General features: G+C 40.5%; 1 protein-coding gene across 19 annotated transcripts in view; it reads left to right on the forward strand.

Moving 5' to 3' along the window:
- The first annotated feature begins 1878 nt into the window (after window positions 1–1878).
- SYNRG (synergin gamma) overlaps window positions 1879–16941 on the forward strand; it is a 93041-nt gene continuing 77978 nt past the window's right edge. For 3 of the 19 annotated variants that reach the window (XM_033431552.2, XM_033431558.2, XM_033431564.2), the window contains exons 1-3: window positions 1884–2077; window positions 9009–9049; window positions 13140–13261. In XM_033431552.2, coding sequence (XP_033287443.1) covers window positions 2001–2077; window positions 9009–9049; window positions 13140–13261 — 240 coding nt within the window. In that variant the 5' untranslated portion in view covers window positions 1884–2000. Of the gene's footprint in view, window positions 2078–9008; window positions 9050–13139; window positions 13262–16941 lie in introns of all 19 variants that reach the window. The other 16 variants (XM_033431559.2, XM_049702261.1, XM_033431565.2 and 13 more) reach the window with 11 other exon arrangements.

Consider the following 16941-nt stretch of genomic DNA (forward strand, 5'->3'; position numbering starts at 1 on the left):
GGAATGAAAAATCGACTTCATACATGTAAGGTACTTGCAATGGTGCCTGACATGAATGTTAGTTATCAGTACTGTAATACTATAATATAGATAACCTTTTCTCAGTAACATTTGAATTACACTTATTTATTTCCTGTATCCTCAGTCTTTTATTCTAGAGTCAGGATGGGTAGACTTCAACTTAAATATTTTAGATGAGACAAAAATTGTTCATTTTCAGAATTTATGTAAATGGAGACCTATTGCTACAAGGTGCAAGAAATACTTAGAAGCCTGTGATTTTTTTGTTCTTGCAAACAGAGCCTTGACTCAAAATATATTCTGGAAGTAGGTGTACTGGTGCCACCCACTTGCCAGTTGTTTTAAGTTCTTAATTTCTCAGAGGTTCAGTTTGTTTGTGAAATTGAGGGTAATACCGACTATGTCTCAAGATTATAAGTACCCAGCACTGTGCCTGACACGTCATAACTTCACAAAATATATTCCTTAACAAACATTATATATTTGGTTAGGAATACAAGTCTTGGTAACACAGTCCCTGCCCTTACAGTATAGTGGGCATAAAGTAAAGGAACAAATAGTGTGGTAGATGCCGTGTTAGACATAAGGCCACAATGCTGAGTCATCACAGGACAGCATCTAACCTGGACTGGAAATACCGTGGAACGCTGACATCCTGAGTCATGTGGTCTATGATCTTTGAAATACTCCCTTCATTTGACTTTATTTCCTCTTTTTTTTTTTTTTTTAGTATTTTCTCCTGTGCGATCACCCATCCTTAAAAGTGGCTACATAAGCCTGTACCATCTTGATTTGTCGATGGATTAATACTGAATTTAGTTATATATCAGTTTATGTCGATTGGAACATCTGCTACACAGTTCCATCTAAAGAAGGGGAGGAATGAAGTTAGTGGACAATTATGGGGGAAAAAAGCATAATTAAATAGCTGGCTCTAGCTGAAATGAGCAAGGACTTTGAAGTCAAACTCCTTGGATTTTGATCCTGGTCCTGCTGTTTTGCAGCTGTTTGATGTGGGTAAATTACTCCTCCTCCTAACCTTGATTTTCTTATCTGTGAAATGCCAATACTAGCTCTTAGGGACACTGAGGATTTGAAAAAATACAGTAAAGTTCCTGACCAGTGATTGTGCCCAATAAACGATAACAATTATTACAAATTGTTTCCCAGTAAAAGCCCTGAGGCAAGAGTAAAAGATAAAGCTAATTATAATCCGTTACTTGCTAGTAAGCAAACTCCACTTGAGGGCTTGAAAAAGTTTACATTCAACTTTTATATTTACCTACAGTAGTTTGGTTAGGAAAAAAAAAATCACAGTAAAAATATGCCCAGATAGGGTCGGAGCAATGAACTCTTCCAAGCACCACCGTTTTGGCCCTGATTGTAAGTATAGGGAAAACGGAGATTACCAGCTGGCTAAACACCTTCGGCTTTTAGAGTGGGTACCAAAAGGAAGCTGCCGAGTTCCTGGGAAAAAGTAGAGCTCATCACTAATCGGCGCTGTGATGCTATCAACGGGGCATTCAAGATCCATCTATTCTTTGTGTAAAGAGTAACAATAAAAGAACACCCGTGTACCCCCCATCCAGGTAAAAAAACAGGACTCAGTGTACTGTTTCCACTAAGCAAGACGATGGTTTTCAAACGGAGGAACGATGACGCCTCGCCGCTCGGCGGCCAGCTGGGGTCTCCACAGAGCCTTTCCTGAGAATGAACCTAGAGCCGGCACCAGACCATCCCACCAGCCCCTGAACTAGAATTGCACCTGGTGGGCCCTCAGCTGTGGCCGGGTCACGTGACGAGGAAGCACAACTCCTCCCCCGGACGCGAAGGGTCACGTGGGCGCGCGGCCCCGCCCCGTCGCCCAGGCCGCGGCGAGGTGGGGTCCTGCTTCTGCCCCGGAAGTGGCTGTCGGGAGCTGACAGCTGCTGGGAAGGTGGCAGCGGTGGCGGTGGCGGCGGCGGCGGGCCCGGAGCAAGATGGCGCTGCGGCCGGGAACGGGAGCTGGCGGCGGCGGGGCCGCGGGAGCTGGCGCGGGGGCTGCCGGGGGCGGCAGGTGAGTGTGAAGACCGGGGCTGGGCGTGCCTCGCAGACGCAGAGCAGACCCGGCACCGGCGACGGGTGGTCGGTGGTTATGGCGGTTTTCGCCCACGCCGACCCCTTTTCCCTCGGAACTGGGCTGCGGGAGGAGGGGTCGTCCTCCGGGAACGTAGGCCGAAGGGATGGATGGAGCCCGAGCGCCCGACTCTTGTCCTGCAGGCTCGGGGGCACTGGCTGCTGGTGCTGAGCGGGGAGGAGAGGGGGAGGGAGGTGAGTGTCCCATCAGTGCGGCTGCCACCCGGCTGGGTGGATAAAGGAGGAACCCCGACGCCTCGCTTCTAGCCCGGCTGGATCTGAAGCGACCAGAGACTTCCTTTTACCAGGGCTTGACCAGGGGCTCTGAAAAATCTGTTCACAGAGCTGCACAAGTGTTTCCAAGGGGAGTGTGTGTGTGTGTGTGTGTGTGTGTGTGTGTACTCATTTTTTCAGTGTTGTGTCCTTTTTATTTTTTCCTTAACACACCAGAAACAGCAGGAAAATCTGAAGACCTTTGAATTAGTATATAGAGCTCTTGTAGAGGTAGTTTTAACACCTGTCTTCTTACTAAAAAACAATTCACTGTTAAACAGCACGTACGCAGTTATCAAAACAAAGCTTCCAGACTTTTACTTAGCCCTTAAACAAATTTGCTCTCTGTCAGTTCCAGCTACTAATCGCCAGTAGCTCTCATATCGAGAACATTAAAAGAGATGAACACTTGCAACCCGACAAGTTCATCATTTGAGGAAATATTTGATTCTGGGAAGTTTTCATCCCACTTCTGTAATGACCTAGTCTGACTTTGTTTTGCTAGCCAACCCGAGGTTCATACACATTTGGAGATAAATTTTGCTTTTTATCTTCAGCATCCTAAATTATTTTTGGAAAACAAAGTGTTAGGTTTTTTTTTTTATGCAGTGTTTTATTTTGGAGTCATGAACACCACAGCGTGAAGCCTTTAAAATCATCACATCCTGCAGGTGCTTGTATATATGCCAGGAAAAGAGAGCAGTCACTTCACCTGTGTGCAGCCGCATTTTTCACTTCCTCTTTTTCACATCTTTCTCTCTAGATTTAAAACTGTTTTCTTTCTCTTTTGTTTTCTGATTTCCACTTTTCATTAGAGTTTTTCATGAATACTTGATATAAGTCAGTTTCTGGCTAGAGAAGACAAATATGTAATAATCTCTTTTTTCTGAATGTGACAACAGTTTCTAAAGTGTTCTTGAGTGGCATTAATTTGATCAAGTGAATGATGAGTCATGGCACCAAGTTCTGGGGAAATATAAAACTTAAAAGAATTTGGCGTTCTAGGCACGGGTTTTGGGGGGGGTTGTTGTTGTTTTGGCTTGGGTTTTTTTTTGTTTTTTTCAGGTGGAGAGGAGCTTGGGTGTAGAAAGTTGAGTGGATCATACCCCTTAGTTTGTAGTAGTTTAACATCATTTGTCCATGAACACAATTTTTTTTCTAAATATGGCCTGAATTGTGATAGAAATTAGAATGATTGACTTTAAAATTTCTTTCCTATTTAAAATTTGGTGGTAACATTACATTCTTAAGCTCTAGAGGATATGTGGGAGAGCAAATCAGCCTTATCTTGTAAAATGTGTGATAAATATTCTATTGGAGCTTTTCTGAGGCTGAGAAGCTGTATGCTTAATAAAGAAAGAATATGGTTTTTAGAGAGCAGTGGTGAGGGCTGAGGTTGTTTTTTAATAAGGAAGCTAACGTTATGGTTGGTACCCTAAGTATATTTTAGGGAAAAGAAAAAGAACCAGGCAACCTTTCTCAGCTTTTAATGGAAGAAATCTGTGAACTATAATTTACTATATTTCTTAGGTACTTGTCTGTGTCCTTCCTAAGAGGCTAAGCAAAAAGCACAGGCATTTTCCAGCTTTATTAATGTTAGCCTACTTTTGATTGGTATCCTGAATGGACTACTTTAGAATAAATAGTAGAGTTGTATAAAGGGCAGAATTTACGCAAGAGATGAGAAGTATAACTTGTTTTCTTTTTTAAAGTATGGCAGGAAAAAAACAGTTGAAAGATCTTGATTAGACTGTGTCCTTCTGGGATAGTATCATTTGTGAGCTTGTCTATTTCCTGCTTTTATAAGCTCCTTAAGGGCCTCATCATCTTTTTATCTTCCACTGCTTCTAGCACATTCTACACATAGAAAACATTCTGTAAATATTTGTAGATTCAAGCAACGTTGTAGGCAGAGAAGAGGTATTTCAATTGGGCCTCATTTCAAGGAAGAGTAAGGGGTCAAGAGATTGTCATGGAGATGGGAAGGCCCAGTGAACATTAGGGGACAGCAGGTAGGCCAGATGGACTGTGGCACTGAGGGGGAGAAAAGAGTTTTGTGAGATAAAACTGAAAAAGTTGTGTTAAAACTGCAGAGGACCTTGAATATAAACTAAAAAAATTCAGTTTAAGGGGGAATCATTACATTGTTTTAATCCCAGGAGTAGCTTTATCAAGTGGTCCCTTAGCTAGATGCACCTCACCTGTGCTATGTGAGCTGCGTTAGAAGCCACAGTGTCTGCAGGTGAGGGGATCCATTAGGAAGTCTTGCTGAGTCCAGGCCTCAGAGAGAAGGGAAGGCTGATCTGGGTTAGTAGCAAAGGTAACTGAAAGGGGAGGATGAATGAGATAGGCATGTGACAAGCAGGGCTCACAGTTCTGCTTCAAATTGTTTGTCATCTTGTTGCCCATTTTTTGCCAAACTTTTGCTGTCTTATCAGTATCTTAGCTGTTTGTCTAACCAGTCTTCAAGCATGTTGCTGCTAGTAGTCTAAACATTTCAGAGAGTCCTATGAATGGTACATAGGTCAGTTGGTAGTTTGGGTTGTATAATTACTGGAGTAAGTCATGTTTGTCAGTAATGTTCTTAATTTAGTTTTTGTTTATGTTTTTGAAGTAGCCTTTATATGTCTGTACATTATTTGGTTGTCTTAGTTAGGAGCTTGGCAAACTTGTGTCCTCGTTTGACAAAGGGCAAACAGGACAGGGTGGTGAAAGGGATTGCATAGAGCTTCATGGTTACTTTGTGGCAGAGCTAGAGAAAAGAAAATGTCACTCAAGTGTCCAGTTTTTACTTAGCCACTAAGCCCTATTGGTGATTGTAATCTTTAAGACTGATTTGGAAAGTCTCAATAGGTTGACTACTTAAATCTTAGTGTATGAGTAACTTTTTAAAAAATTGAGTCCTACCAAATTTCAACTTGCAGTTTAAACACTTTATCCAGTTAACACATTACTTAGCTAATTCGTCTTGTGTGCAGTTCGGAAAAGCTGTTCACTGTTCAGACCTTTCCTTGGTGTGGGCTCGCTTGTCTGCAGAATTTGCGAATGGTTCAGATCCTCTACAAGGCTGTAATCAGGTAGATGTCCAACTAGAAATTTGTGAACCACCTTACAAAAAAATCTTGTTGATCAAAATATTTTAGAGCTAAAAGACTCTAAAGTTTGATTTTTAGCCCTTTTCCTGGGAAGGGGGAGTGTTGTGTAATAGAAAAATGCAAGGACACATAAATTTGGCATACCGTTCCTGATCTCACTATATCTTTAAAGACTATCCAGAAACCCCCTTCAGATCCTTGACTCCCAGATTAAGGGCTTTTCCCACTCAGACTTTTTCTTCCTTGATCTGTCCCATTTCCTTTCCCTCCGGTCTCAGAGAAAGAAGTCCGTCTTCCTTTTGCTACGTTAACCCCATCCTCTCAAAAACCTTGTTTTAGCTATCACTAAGTATATCTTTTGTATCCTAAATCTCTGTCTATGCAGGTCCCTTCCTCTTCCTCTGTTGAAACCGTTCACTCAAAGATCACCATTTTCGAAAACAGCAATCTTTATTTAGTAATCCTCATTCTTATCAGCTTCTCTACAGCGTTAGACACTTTTTCCTTAAATGCAGTCCTTCCTCAGTTATAACCCTCAGTTATAAGCAACTTCTTTGGTTCTCAGTGACCATTCCGTACTCAGTTTTCACTAAGAATTCCAAGGATTTCCTTTGTTGTCTTCTCACTATGTATACATCCCTTTGGCTCTTTCATCCACAACCAGACTTTAATTTTTTTCTTTTTTTACCTTTATTTAAAAGAGCCTGGGTAGATTGATGCAAGGGAGGGGATCCAGCTCCCTTCCCTTGAGCTGGAGTTACTTTTCTGGTTGCCTATTAGATTCCTCCTCGTGGACACCCTCCTAACACCTTTCTCCCCAGACCGGCTCACACTGGGTTCCTGTCAGCAGGTAAAGAGTGTCACCATCCTTACAGTTGCTCAGCCCCAAAATCTCGGCAGCATCTTCAGCCCTTTCTGCTTTTTCAGTGCTGTTCTCCATCCTGGTAGTTGCTAAGTCCTGTTGATTCTTCCATTTAAATAGATTTCATTCACCTCTTCTTTTCCATTCCCACTACTCTGGTTATGACCCTTTTCATTTCTTATTAAGATTATTGTAATAGTTTCTTAGCTAATTCTTGTTACTTCAAGTCTTCTCTGTCATACCCCATTACCAGAGAAACCTACAGCACATTTCTTTTTTTTTTTTTATAAATCTAGATTGTTTTTAGTAAGTGTATTTCTTTTATTTATTTATTTATTTATTTATTTGGCTGTGCTGTGTCTTCGTTGCTGCTCAGGCTTTCTCTAGTTGCGGCAAGCGGAGGCTATTCTTCGTTGCGGTGTGTGGGCTTCTCACTGCGGTGGCTTCTCTAGCTGCAGAGCTTGGGCTCTAGGCACGCGGGCTTCAGTAGTTGTAGCACGCGGGCTTCAGTAGTTGTGGCGCACGGACTCTAGAGCGCAGGATCAGTAGTTGTGGTGCGGGTTTTGTTACTCTGCGGCATGTGGGATCTTCCCGGACCAGAGCTCGAACCCATGTCCCCTACATTGGCAGGCGGATTCTTAACTACTGCACCACCAGGGAAGCCCTACAGCACATTTCTAATCATTTCACTAGAGAAAAATGTATGATATCAGGGAAATGTAGATCTAAATCACAATGAGATACCCCCTCATACCCATTAGGATAACTATCATTATAAACAAACAAACAAAAATTCAGAAAATAACAAGTGTTGGTGAGGATGTGGAGAGATTGGAACCCTGGTGCATTGCTAGTGGGAATGTAAAATGGCGTAGCTGCTGTTGAAAACAGTTTGGCAGTTTTTCAAAAAGTAATCATAGGGCTTCCCTGGTGGTGCAGTGGTTGAGAGTCCGCCTGCAGATGCAGGGGACACGGGTTCGTGTCCCGGTCCAGGAAGATCCCACATGCCGCGGAGCGGCTGGGCCCGTGAGCCATGGCCGCTGAGCCTGCGCGTCCGGAGCCTGTGCTCCGCAACGGGAGAAGCCACAACAGTGAGAGGCCCGCGTACTGCCAAAAAAAAAAAAAAAAAAAAAAAGTAATCATAGAATTACTCTATGACCCAGCAATTCCACTCCTAGTTAGAGACCCAGAAGAATTGACAGAGGGACGCAAACAAATACTTGTACACCAGTGTTCATAGCAGTATTATTCACAACACCCAACCCAGGTGTCCATCAACAGATGAATGGATAAGCAAAATGTGGTACATACATACAATGGAATATTATTCAAGCCATAAAAAAAGGATGAAATTCTCATGTGTGCTACAACATGATGAACCTTGGAAACATTATGCTAAGTGAAATAAGCCAGATACAAAAGGACAAGTATTGTATGATTCCACTTAATATAAGGTAGCTAGAATAGGCAAGTTCATCAAGCCAGAAGGTAGGATAGTGGTTACCAGGGGTTGCAGGGAAAAAGTAATGGGAAGTTATTTTTTTAATGGGTACAGAGTTTCTGTTTGTGATGATGAAAAAGTTCTGGAAATGGATCATGGTGATGGTTGTACAACATTGTAATGCCACTGAACTGTACACTTAAAAATGGTTAAAATGGTAAAATTTTATATTGTGTATATTTTACCACAGTTTAAAAAAAATCTCTGGGGGCTTCCCTGGTGGCACAGTGGTTGAGAGTCCGCCTGCCGATGCAGGGCATGCGGGTTCGCACCCCGGTCTGGGAGGATCCCACATGCCGTGGAGCGGCTGGGCCCGTGAGCCATGGCCGCTGAGCCTGTGCGTCCAGAGCCTGTGCTCCACAACGGGAGAGGCCACGACAGTGAGAGGCCCGCGTACCACAAAAAAAAAAAAAAAAAAAAAATCTCTGACTTTATACAGTACTCAAAATAAAATCAAACATTTTAAAGGCCCTCTACATTTTGCTTACTTTTTCAGTCCTATATCTTATATTCAACCTTAAATCATTTCTCTGAACACACTACAGCTCCGGCCTCTGAGATTTTGCTCAAGCTATATAGTGTGCCTCTCTTTAAGATTCAGCTCAAGAGATACCTCCAAGAAACTTCCCAAGATATAAACCATAAAATTAATCTTTTTCTTCTCATTTCTGTTAGTATTCTGGCCCTCTCACAGCCCTTAGCACATTCTGTCCTATGTTAAAGTTATTTGCCTGCATCTGTGTCTTCAGCGAAACTGAGCTCATTCAGGCCTTTCATGTAGTAGGCACCCAATAAATGTTCACTGAATTGAATCTAATCCAGCCCTCTCATTTTATGGATGGGGAGATTGGAATCCAGGGGAGTCACATTGGAATCCAGGGGAATCCGGGGGAGTGACAGAACCAGGACCAGTTTCAAGGTCTTCTGTCTTCTGGCTCAAAAATTTTCTCCCTACACTAACATGCTGACTGTCATGCATCCTGTGGATGGTCAATCTGTATTGATGGTGGGTAATTCAATATTGTACTATGGAAGAGATGCCACGGCCCAGGCTATAATTTTTTACTTTATGTGAAATGTTACATGTTTTATCTGAACTCTTTGCACATAGGAAAATCCTGATATATTTTTCTGTTTTCAGCTTCATGTTTCCAGTTGCAGGTGGAATAAGACCCCCTCAAGGTATGTGAAAGCTTAAGTTTTCAACTTTCATTTTTCACTATTATGTCTGAACTTGGGGATTAAGTGGGTAAAAAAGTTCTGTTGCTGCCAAATAGAGTAAAATTTTCTTATAGTCTCGAACCTCTATGACAGCTTACTCTTAAAATTTCTCAAAAATTGTGTAATTTGGCAAATAAGAAGGATCATTCCTCATTTCTCCCAAACTTATTTAAGCATTATATTGACAGGTTATTATTTAATCTCAGAGATGAAGGAGGCTTTCAAGACAAAAGTATTGAAGAAACAGGTGACAAAGATGAAATGAGTTGTAGTTCTCTGAATGCCATCTTCCTCCTGTCTGTCTTCTAGATTGTTAGCTCCGTGGGGCAGGGGCTATGTCTGCCTTATGCTCGTCAGTATCTCCAGCACCCAGCATGTTGATAGAAAATAATAGGGTCTTTATAGATGCTTGTTGAATGAATAAATGAACCCCTTTAGTTATTTTATACTTATGTTTTCTCTATATGAATTTGGTCTTATTTTAATCATGTACATAAGAGATCACATATTCTGATTCCGTTTAAACTATTTTACGTCTCAGTTTTATTCCTAGCAATTTCTCCACTAGGTATATCCCTTCTCTCTTGGTTTCAGACAAGGGCCCACCAATACTGATTCTAGCTTTGTCTTCAAGGAAACAGTAGTGAAGGGATATAATCTTGACTCATGCTTCTGTGTCACTGGAACACAAAACTGATGAAAGAATGTCTGCCCTTCTTTCTGCTCACTTCTCCCACTCCAATGTGCCCCCCTCCTCTCCACAGGCCAAGCTGCTCTGAAAACCGGCCCTGCTCACAAAGCCAGTGTTAACTGGTTATGGTAGACTTGCTAGAGAAACAGAGACTCCTAGGTCACCAGTAGAGATGAATGATAAAGAGCAGCTCAGTAGCAGGTGGTCAGTGTCTCCATTTATAATCAGTGATGGAGGTTGAGTTTCAGGTAAATTTTTCCAAGGGTCAGTTGTATTCTTTTCATTGTGCTCACATTTATGCATTATTTAAGCTATCTGTAATTAGATGTGTCCCAGATTTAGATCAAATGGTTTGAGATCTTTTGTACTTTAGGAGGGCATTAGAGAGTTGTGTGTTCATTATTGTGGCTCCTCATTTTGCATTTTTATAAACTTTCAAGTAAAAATCTACATATGGAGCAAAGGAACAGGACAAGAAGAGAGCCCAGAAGGTTGCCTGATATTTTTTCTTCTGGAATTTGCAATTGTTTTCAAGATTTTTTTACAAAGTATGTTAGAGTGGACTTTCTGATCTTTTGAAGGCATTAAAAGTGCAGGGGTTATTTCTGAAAGCATATACAAGGAACAGACAAGAAGAGTAGCTATAAGATCATTGAGTAGGTGAATAGGAGACAGGAGAGAAACAAGACTTGTTTTTTACTGTGTATACTTCTGTGCCGTTGAATGTTGTACCAAATCCTTGAGTTACCTGTTCGACTTAAATACACTTAGGAAAATAAATAAAACTTTAGGTCCAAAGGCATAAGAGGGAAGACATCTTACTATGCTATATTCAGTCTGTGTGTTCTTTTTTTTTTTTTTTTTTGGTAAATTTATTTATTTATTTTGGCTGTGTTGGGTCTTTGTTATTGCGCGTGGGCTTTCTCTGGTTGCAGCGAGCAGGAGCTACTCTTCCTTGCAGCGTGTGGACTTCTCATTGCTGTGGCTTCTCTTGTTACGGAGCACAGGCTCCAGGCACGTGGGCTTCAGTAGTTGTGGCACGCGGGCTCAGTAGTTGTGGTGCGCAGGCTCTAGAGCGCAGGCTCAATAGTTGTGGTGCATGGGCTTAGTTGCTCTGAGGCATGTGGGATCTTCCCAGACCAGGGCTCGAACCCGTGTCCCCTGCATTGGCAGGCGGATTCTTAACCACTGCGCCACCAAGGAAGTCCCCAGTCTATGCATTCTAATTCTCCATGACACCTCAAGGCCTTCGCATTTGGTGTTCCTTTGTCTAGAATACTCTAACCAAATATCCTCATGGCTCACTCCCTTCAAGTGCTTGCTTAAATGCCACCCTTTTGGAGAAACCTTTTCTGACTATGAAACAGCAACCACTCCTTTCCCTGGCTCTTCCTTTCCCCCATCCCCACCTGATATCCACTTATTTTTTTCTTTTTTTATTATCTGTCTCCCCCAATTACAGTGTAAGTTACATGAGAGCAAAGACCTGGCTTTGTTCAATGTTGTGTCCCTAGAATGGTGCCTGACATGGAGTAGGCCCTCAAATACTTGAAAAAATGATTAATATAAATGAATAGTTTGCCACTAATAAATGTTACCTACAAACGTGGTGTCCATGCTTCTGAAATTAAACTCTGTATGAATAACCTTGAAGGTACACAGAATCCACGAGATAAATATGGTATACTTTACCAGACCTTTAATTTTTTTTAATCAAAATTTGATTTTAAAAAGTTCCTTATACTAGAACCAGCATGGATGTAATATGTTGTACAGTGCAAAATTAGGATGAAATTTGTGTTCAGGCTCTGTAGGGATTTTGTTTTATTCACTGTTGCATACCAGGTATCTAGAACTGTGCCTAAAATGTGGTAGGCATTTCATATTTATTAAATCCCTGAAGGGACGTAATCTTTATTCTCCTGTACTCTTGGGAATACTTCATTGGAAAAGTTTGGGAGGTTCTATACTATAAAACACACTTTCATGATGGTTTTCCTGCCATTGCATTATATACTTTGCATGCTGATAGCTGTTTGTGGTGTTATATTAATTATTCGTGTAAGGAAAGAGAAGAGGAATATCATTTCTTTGAGCATATTAGGTATTAAACAGTTTCACAGATGTGAAACCGAGGCACAGAAAGAAGTTAATCAAGTTGCTTAAGGTCCCAAACCTAGCAGGTGACATTTTTAGTTGGCTTCCAGAGTTCATGCTCTTAACTACTTTTGTATTAAAAGTAACTTAATTAGTATTAGTATTAATTAGTATTAACTCTTAACTACTAGTAATCTGCTGCTGTATAAAAAATTACCCCAAAACTTAAAGAAAATAAACATTTTACTGTTGTACACTTTGTGTGGGTTAGGTATCTGGGAGTGGCCTCACTAGGTGTTTTTGGCTTAGGGCCAAGGAGATTGCATTAAAGATGTCAACTAGGACTGTAGTCATGGGAAGCTTTGATGGGTTTGGTAGATCTGTTTCCCAGATGGCTCACTCACATAGATGGCAAATTCATGCTGCCTTTTGGCAAGAGATTTCGGTTCCTTGCCACATGGATTCTCCATTCCCCCTAGGACTGCTTGAGTATTCTCATGATGTGGCAGTGGGTTTCCCCAATGGGTGATCCAGGAGAGCAAGAAGGAAGCTGCAGTGGTTATTAGGAACCTTGGGGGACTTCCCTGGTGGTCCAGTGGTTAAGACTGTGCTCCCAGTGCAGGGGGCCTGGGTTCAATCCCTGGTCGGGGAACTAGATCCCACATGCCGTAACTTAAAAGCCCGCACGCTGTAACTTAAGAGCCCACACGCTGCAACGAAGATCCCACACCTGCATGCTGCAACTGAGACCTGGTGCGGCGCAGCCAAATAAATAAATAAATATGATAAAGAGAGGGAGGAAGGGAGTGAGAAAGAAAAGAAAAAAGAAAGGGAAAGGAAGAAGAACCAGCCTTGGAAGTTACACAGTGTCATTTCCACAATATCCTATTGGTTATTCTGGTCCGCCCTATTCAGTATGGGAGGGAAGGACAAGGATATGAATACCAAGAGGCAGAGATTGCTGGGGGCCATCTTGAAGGCCAGTTAGGCCATATTGTGTATTTTTAAAGTATGCACAAAAATCCTGTGGAATAGGTATTATTATCTTCATTTTACAGATGAAGTTTTGTAACTTGCCGAAGATCACATAGCTAAGTAAATGATGGAATTGGAATTCATACTCAAGTCTGTCTCACTCCAGAGCCTGTGCCTTTTCCTCTATACTGTGCCACCTCCCAAGTAACAAGTCCTTTAGGTGCTTATGGTTTTAAGAAAATAAACTGTAAAACACATTGACCTTAGTGATACCTTTATGTTTTTCAGCAGGTCTGATGCCGATGCAGCAACAAGGATTTCCTATGGTCTCCGTCATGCAGCCTAATGTGCAAGGCATGATAGGAATGAATTACAGCTCTCAAATGTCCCAGGGACCTATTGCTATACAGGTACTTGCCTCTTTAGCCAATGTTTGCAAAGTTATCGTTTGTTGTTAACTGTCTGTGTTCTAAGAGCTACATACTAGGAGCTTAATGTTATATTTAGAAATAAGTGTAGTCTGCATCTTAGGTGACTTCCTTCAAAATAAAGTGAATATATGTTTGTAAGAGTGAAAAAAAAAGATAAATCATTTAAGAAAGATCTGGTGACCTCTATATTTGACTACTGACTTAGAAGAATTATAGAATGGCATCTTGGAAAGTTTAGGGACCTGATGCCATGAAATCACATTGTTAGAAGAACTCTACTGTTCTCATGAAAGGAGCAGTATTGTCGTTTGCAAGGCTTAGATACTGCTTTATATTGAATTGTCTCATCTAATCCCCATAACAATTTTTTAAAGAGGTGGTATCTCCATTTTTCTGATGAGGAAACTGAAGTGTTGTGAGGATGCTCAGAGCATAGCCACGATTTGAACCTGTGTCTTCAGTAGGTCTGTACTTGACTATTTATACACTGAATTCTCTCTTGAGAGCATCAGAGAGTCATTGACTGGTATAAAGCGTGGAATGACGCAATCAGAATTGTGTTTCAAAAAGATCATTCTGACTGCTGATTGGAGAGTGATTAGAAGGAGAGGGGAGAGCAAAAGTGGGTGTAAGGAGAATCATTAAGAGGCTGATGTAGTGAGAGCAGGTGAGATGTTGGCTTAACTTAGGGTGGTAGCAGGTGCGTGCAGAGATGGATGTTTTTGAGAAATTCTTAGGAGATAAAATGAAGAGAACTTGATGAAGGATTGGATGTTGAAAATAAAGGAGAAGGTGGTATCACATTGATTCCCCGTTTTCTGCATGAGCCACTGACTGGTCATTTATTAATAAAAGAAACACCAGAAGAGATTGTTGGCTGGAACATAATTGTTGATTTTTAAGGACCCATGAAATATTCAAGTGGGGCTGTCCAGAGACAATCAGTTGACCTGGCACTCAAGATTTTTCACTCTCGGTTGAAAATTATAGATTTGGGAATCATGCACACATAGAAGGTAGTTGATGCCATAGGGGTGAACTAGAACATCCAAGAACCCTATAGATGGAGAAAATAGTCCAGGATAGAGCCTTCAGAATTTCAGTGTTTAAATCTAAGGGAGTGAGTTGCAAATGGAGGAGATCGAAGAGGAACAGCCACAGAAGGTGGTGGGGTTGCGGGGTGGGGGGATTAAAGAAAAAAAACATGGGTGTCAGACAGACCTAAGTTCAAAGCCCAGCTTTGCCACTTACCTGTAAAATGCGGATTTAATAATAACTTGCCTGTACGGTTATAGAAAGAATTGAAAAAGGAATTATATAAAGCACTTGGAATTGTACCTGGCACACAGTGAGCCGGAAGTGGCAAGAATTTTTTATTTCTTATATTATTAATATCAGGAATGATCTTTCCAGTGGCATGACACTATTTCATGTTCTGTTTTTAATATTTGTCTGACTATGTTTCCATGCTTTCATTGGCTCACAACCCCCGTTTCTGTCTAAAACATTCTTTCTTGAATAATGGTAATAAGCAGTAATAATAATAATGACCACCATTTGTTGTTTACCTGTGCTGTATCCATTGTGTGCATTATATCATTCAGTCCTCATAACAACTCTATAAGTAATATTTTTATTCCCATTTTATAGATAAGGAAACTGCAGTCAGAGAGATTCAGTGCCCTGTTCAGTGTCATACAGCTTGTTTCAGAACAGAGACTGAAAGCAAAGCTATCTTACATTTTGGAGTCTGAGTTCTTAATTACCAGTGTTTCCCAGCCTTTAGTCATTTGAGTATCACCTTCATGATTTTTGCCATGTATTATTTAATTAATAGTTTTAATTGGTTAGGTTTGCAGCAAATTCTTAAAGGAATCTTTTCTTGTTAAGTAAATAGAAAACCTCATTTGTTATAAAGAGGGTAACCAAAAAATAAATATGATGAATCAAAACAACATTACCAAATTCTAGCTAGGTACTGTTACTTATTGGAGTTTATAAACCTCATGTTTACTTTCTCTTTGTTTAAAAAAAAAAAAGTAAATTATGTCTACAGTTTACCCACAAATGGTTCGGCAAAAGAAAAAAAGAGTGTATGTATGTGTAGAAACAGAGAGCAGGGACTTCCCTGGTGGTCCAGTGGATAAGACTCCATGCTCCCTATGCAGGGGGCCTGAGTTCAATCGCTGGTCCGGGAACTAGATCCCACATCCCGCAACTAAAGATCCCGCGTGCTGCAACTAAGACCTGACGCAGCCAAATAAATAAATATTAAAACAAACAAATATTAAAAAAAACAACCCAGAACAAATAGGGCAAAATGTTAATATTATCCTGTTCTTCCAGGGATTCCCTGATGGTCCAGTGGTTAAGAGTCTGTGTTTTCACTGCCGAGGGTGCGGGTTCAATCCCTGGTCAGGGAACTAAGATCCTGCAAGCCCCTAGGCACAGCCAAAAAATTTAAAAATAAAACAAAAAAATATATATTATACTGTTCTTCCAAATTTTCTGTAAATTTTATATTTAAAAAAGGGAGAATTTAGGTAAAAATTAATAACACTTAAAACGAGACATAAATGGGAATCTGAATGAGAGTTGCAGGGGAACCGAAGAGAATTTTCCTGCTAGCATGCTGAGCTTGTGTCCCTGCGTAGCTGGTCGTGATCATAGATAGTGTAAATTAAAGCAAATAAGGTTGTTTTGTTTTGCTTTTGTTTTGGTTTTAGAATTGGTGAGTGAAATTGATAGTATCATGATTTAATTAATAAGTACAGCCTAAGGAATGGGCTTTATCCACATTGGTAAATTATCTTCTTCAGCTGTGATACCCATTTAAACCAACTAAACTGAATCCAGGAGTCAGATCTTTGGCTGAATCCAAAGTGTTATATTATTGAAAAAAAAAGAAAGAAAGAAAAAGAAAAAAATCAGTCACAAATAAACCAGAACAGAAGGATTTTGTACTATTAATATTTTAAATGCCATATATTTCATTTTTACCTAATTATTTAAAACTTTCTATTCCTGCATGTTTTATGTATATATTAGTATAATAGCACATGTATATGAATTATAAATAATGGGAGTTAGCAATCAGAATTTAAGTTTAAACCATTGTCATGTCAAAGTCATTTAAACAAATAAAGCTTCTATGTTGTATGTAAAGATTTAGGAAAACTTCCAAATCATTCTTTATTCACCTCCAGTAAGAAGAAAATACGAATAAATTGAGCTTTTGTGGGTTTTAAGTCCAAGTTACTCAGCTTTCACTAGGTTATGCTACAGAAACAAAAATCCCCAAGTCTCAGTGACTTACAGAAACAGATTTCTCATTTATGATACGTGTCCTTTTTGAGTTAGCTGATTCAGCTGCATGTTCTCTTTATTGTGAGACCCTTACCAAGGACATCCCAGAGATGGCCAAACCCTGTGATGTCTTTTAAAGCTTTCTCTCAGAGGCAGGATTTATCAATCACTTCTCACAAAGTAGTATGACTCAAAAACATCATTAGGAGAGTATACCAGGAGGAATGCACACCACATAAGGATGTGTCATCTTATAGTAAGGGCAGCAAGTGATTGGAAACAATCTACCAAAGAATACCATGTGTTTCTAATTAAGATTTAGTAAACTTACCACTGAATCTTAAGAACTGATA

Source organism: Orcinus orca, chromosome 19 (genome assembly GCF_937001465.1).
Source record: "Orcinus orca chromosome 19, mOrcOrc1.1, whole genome shotgun sequence".
NCBI classification, from domain to species: domain Eukaryota; kingdom Metazoa; phylum Chordata; class Mammalia; order Artiodactyla; family Delphinidae; genus Orcinus; species Orcinus orca.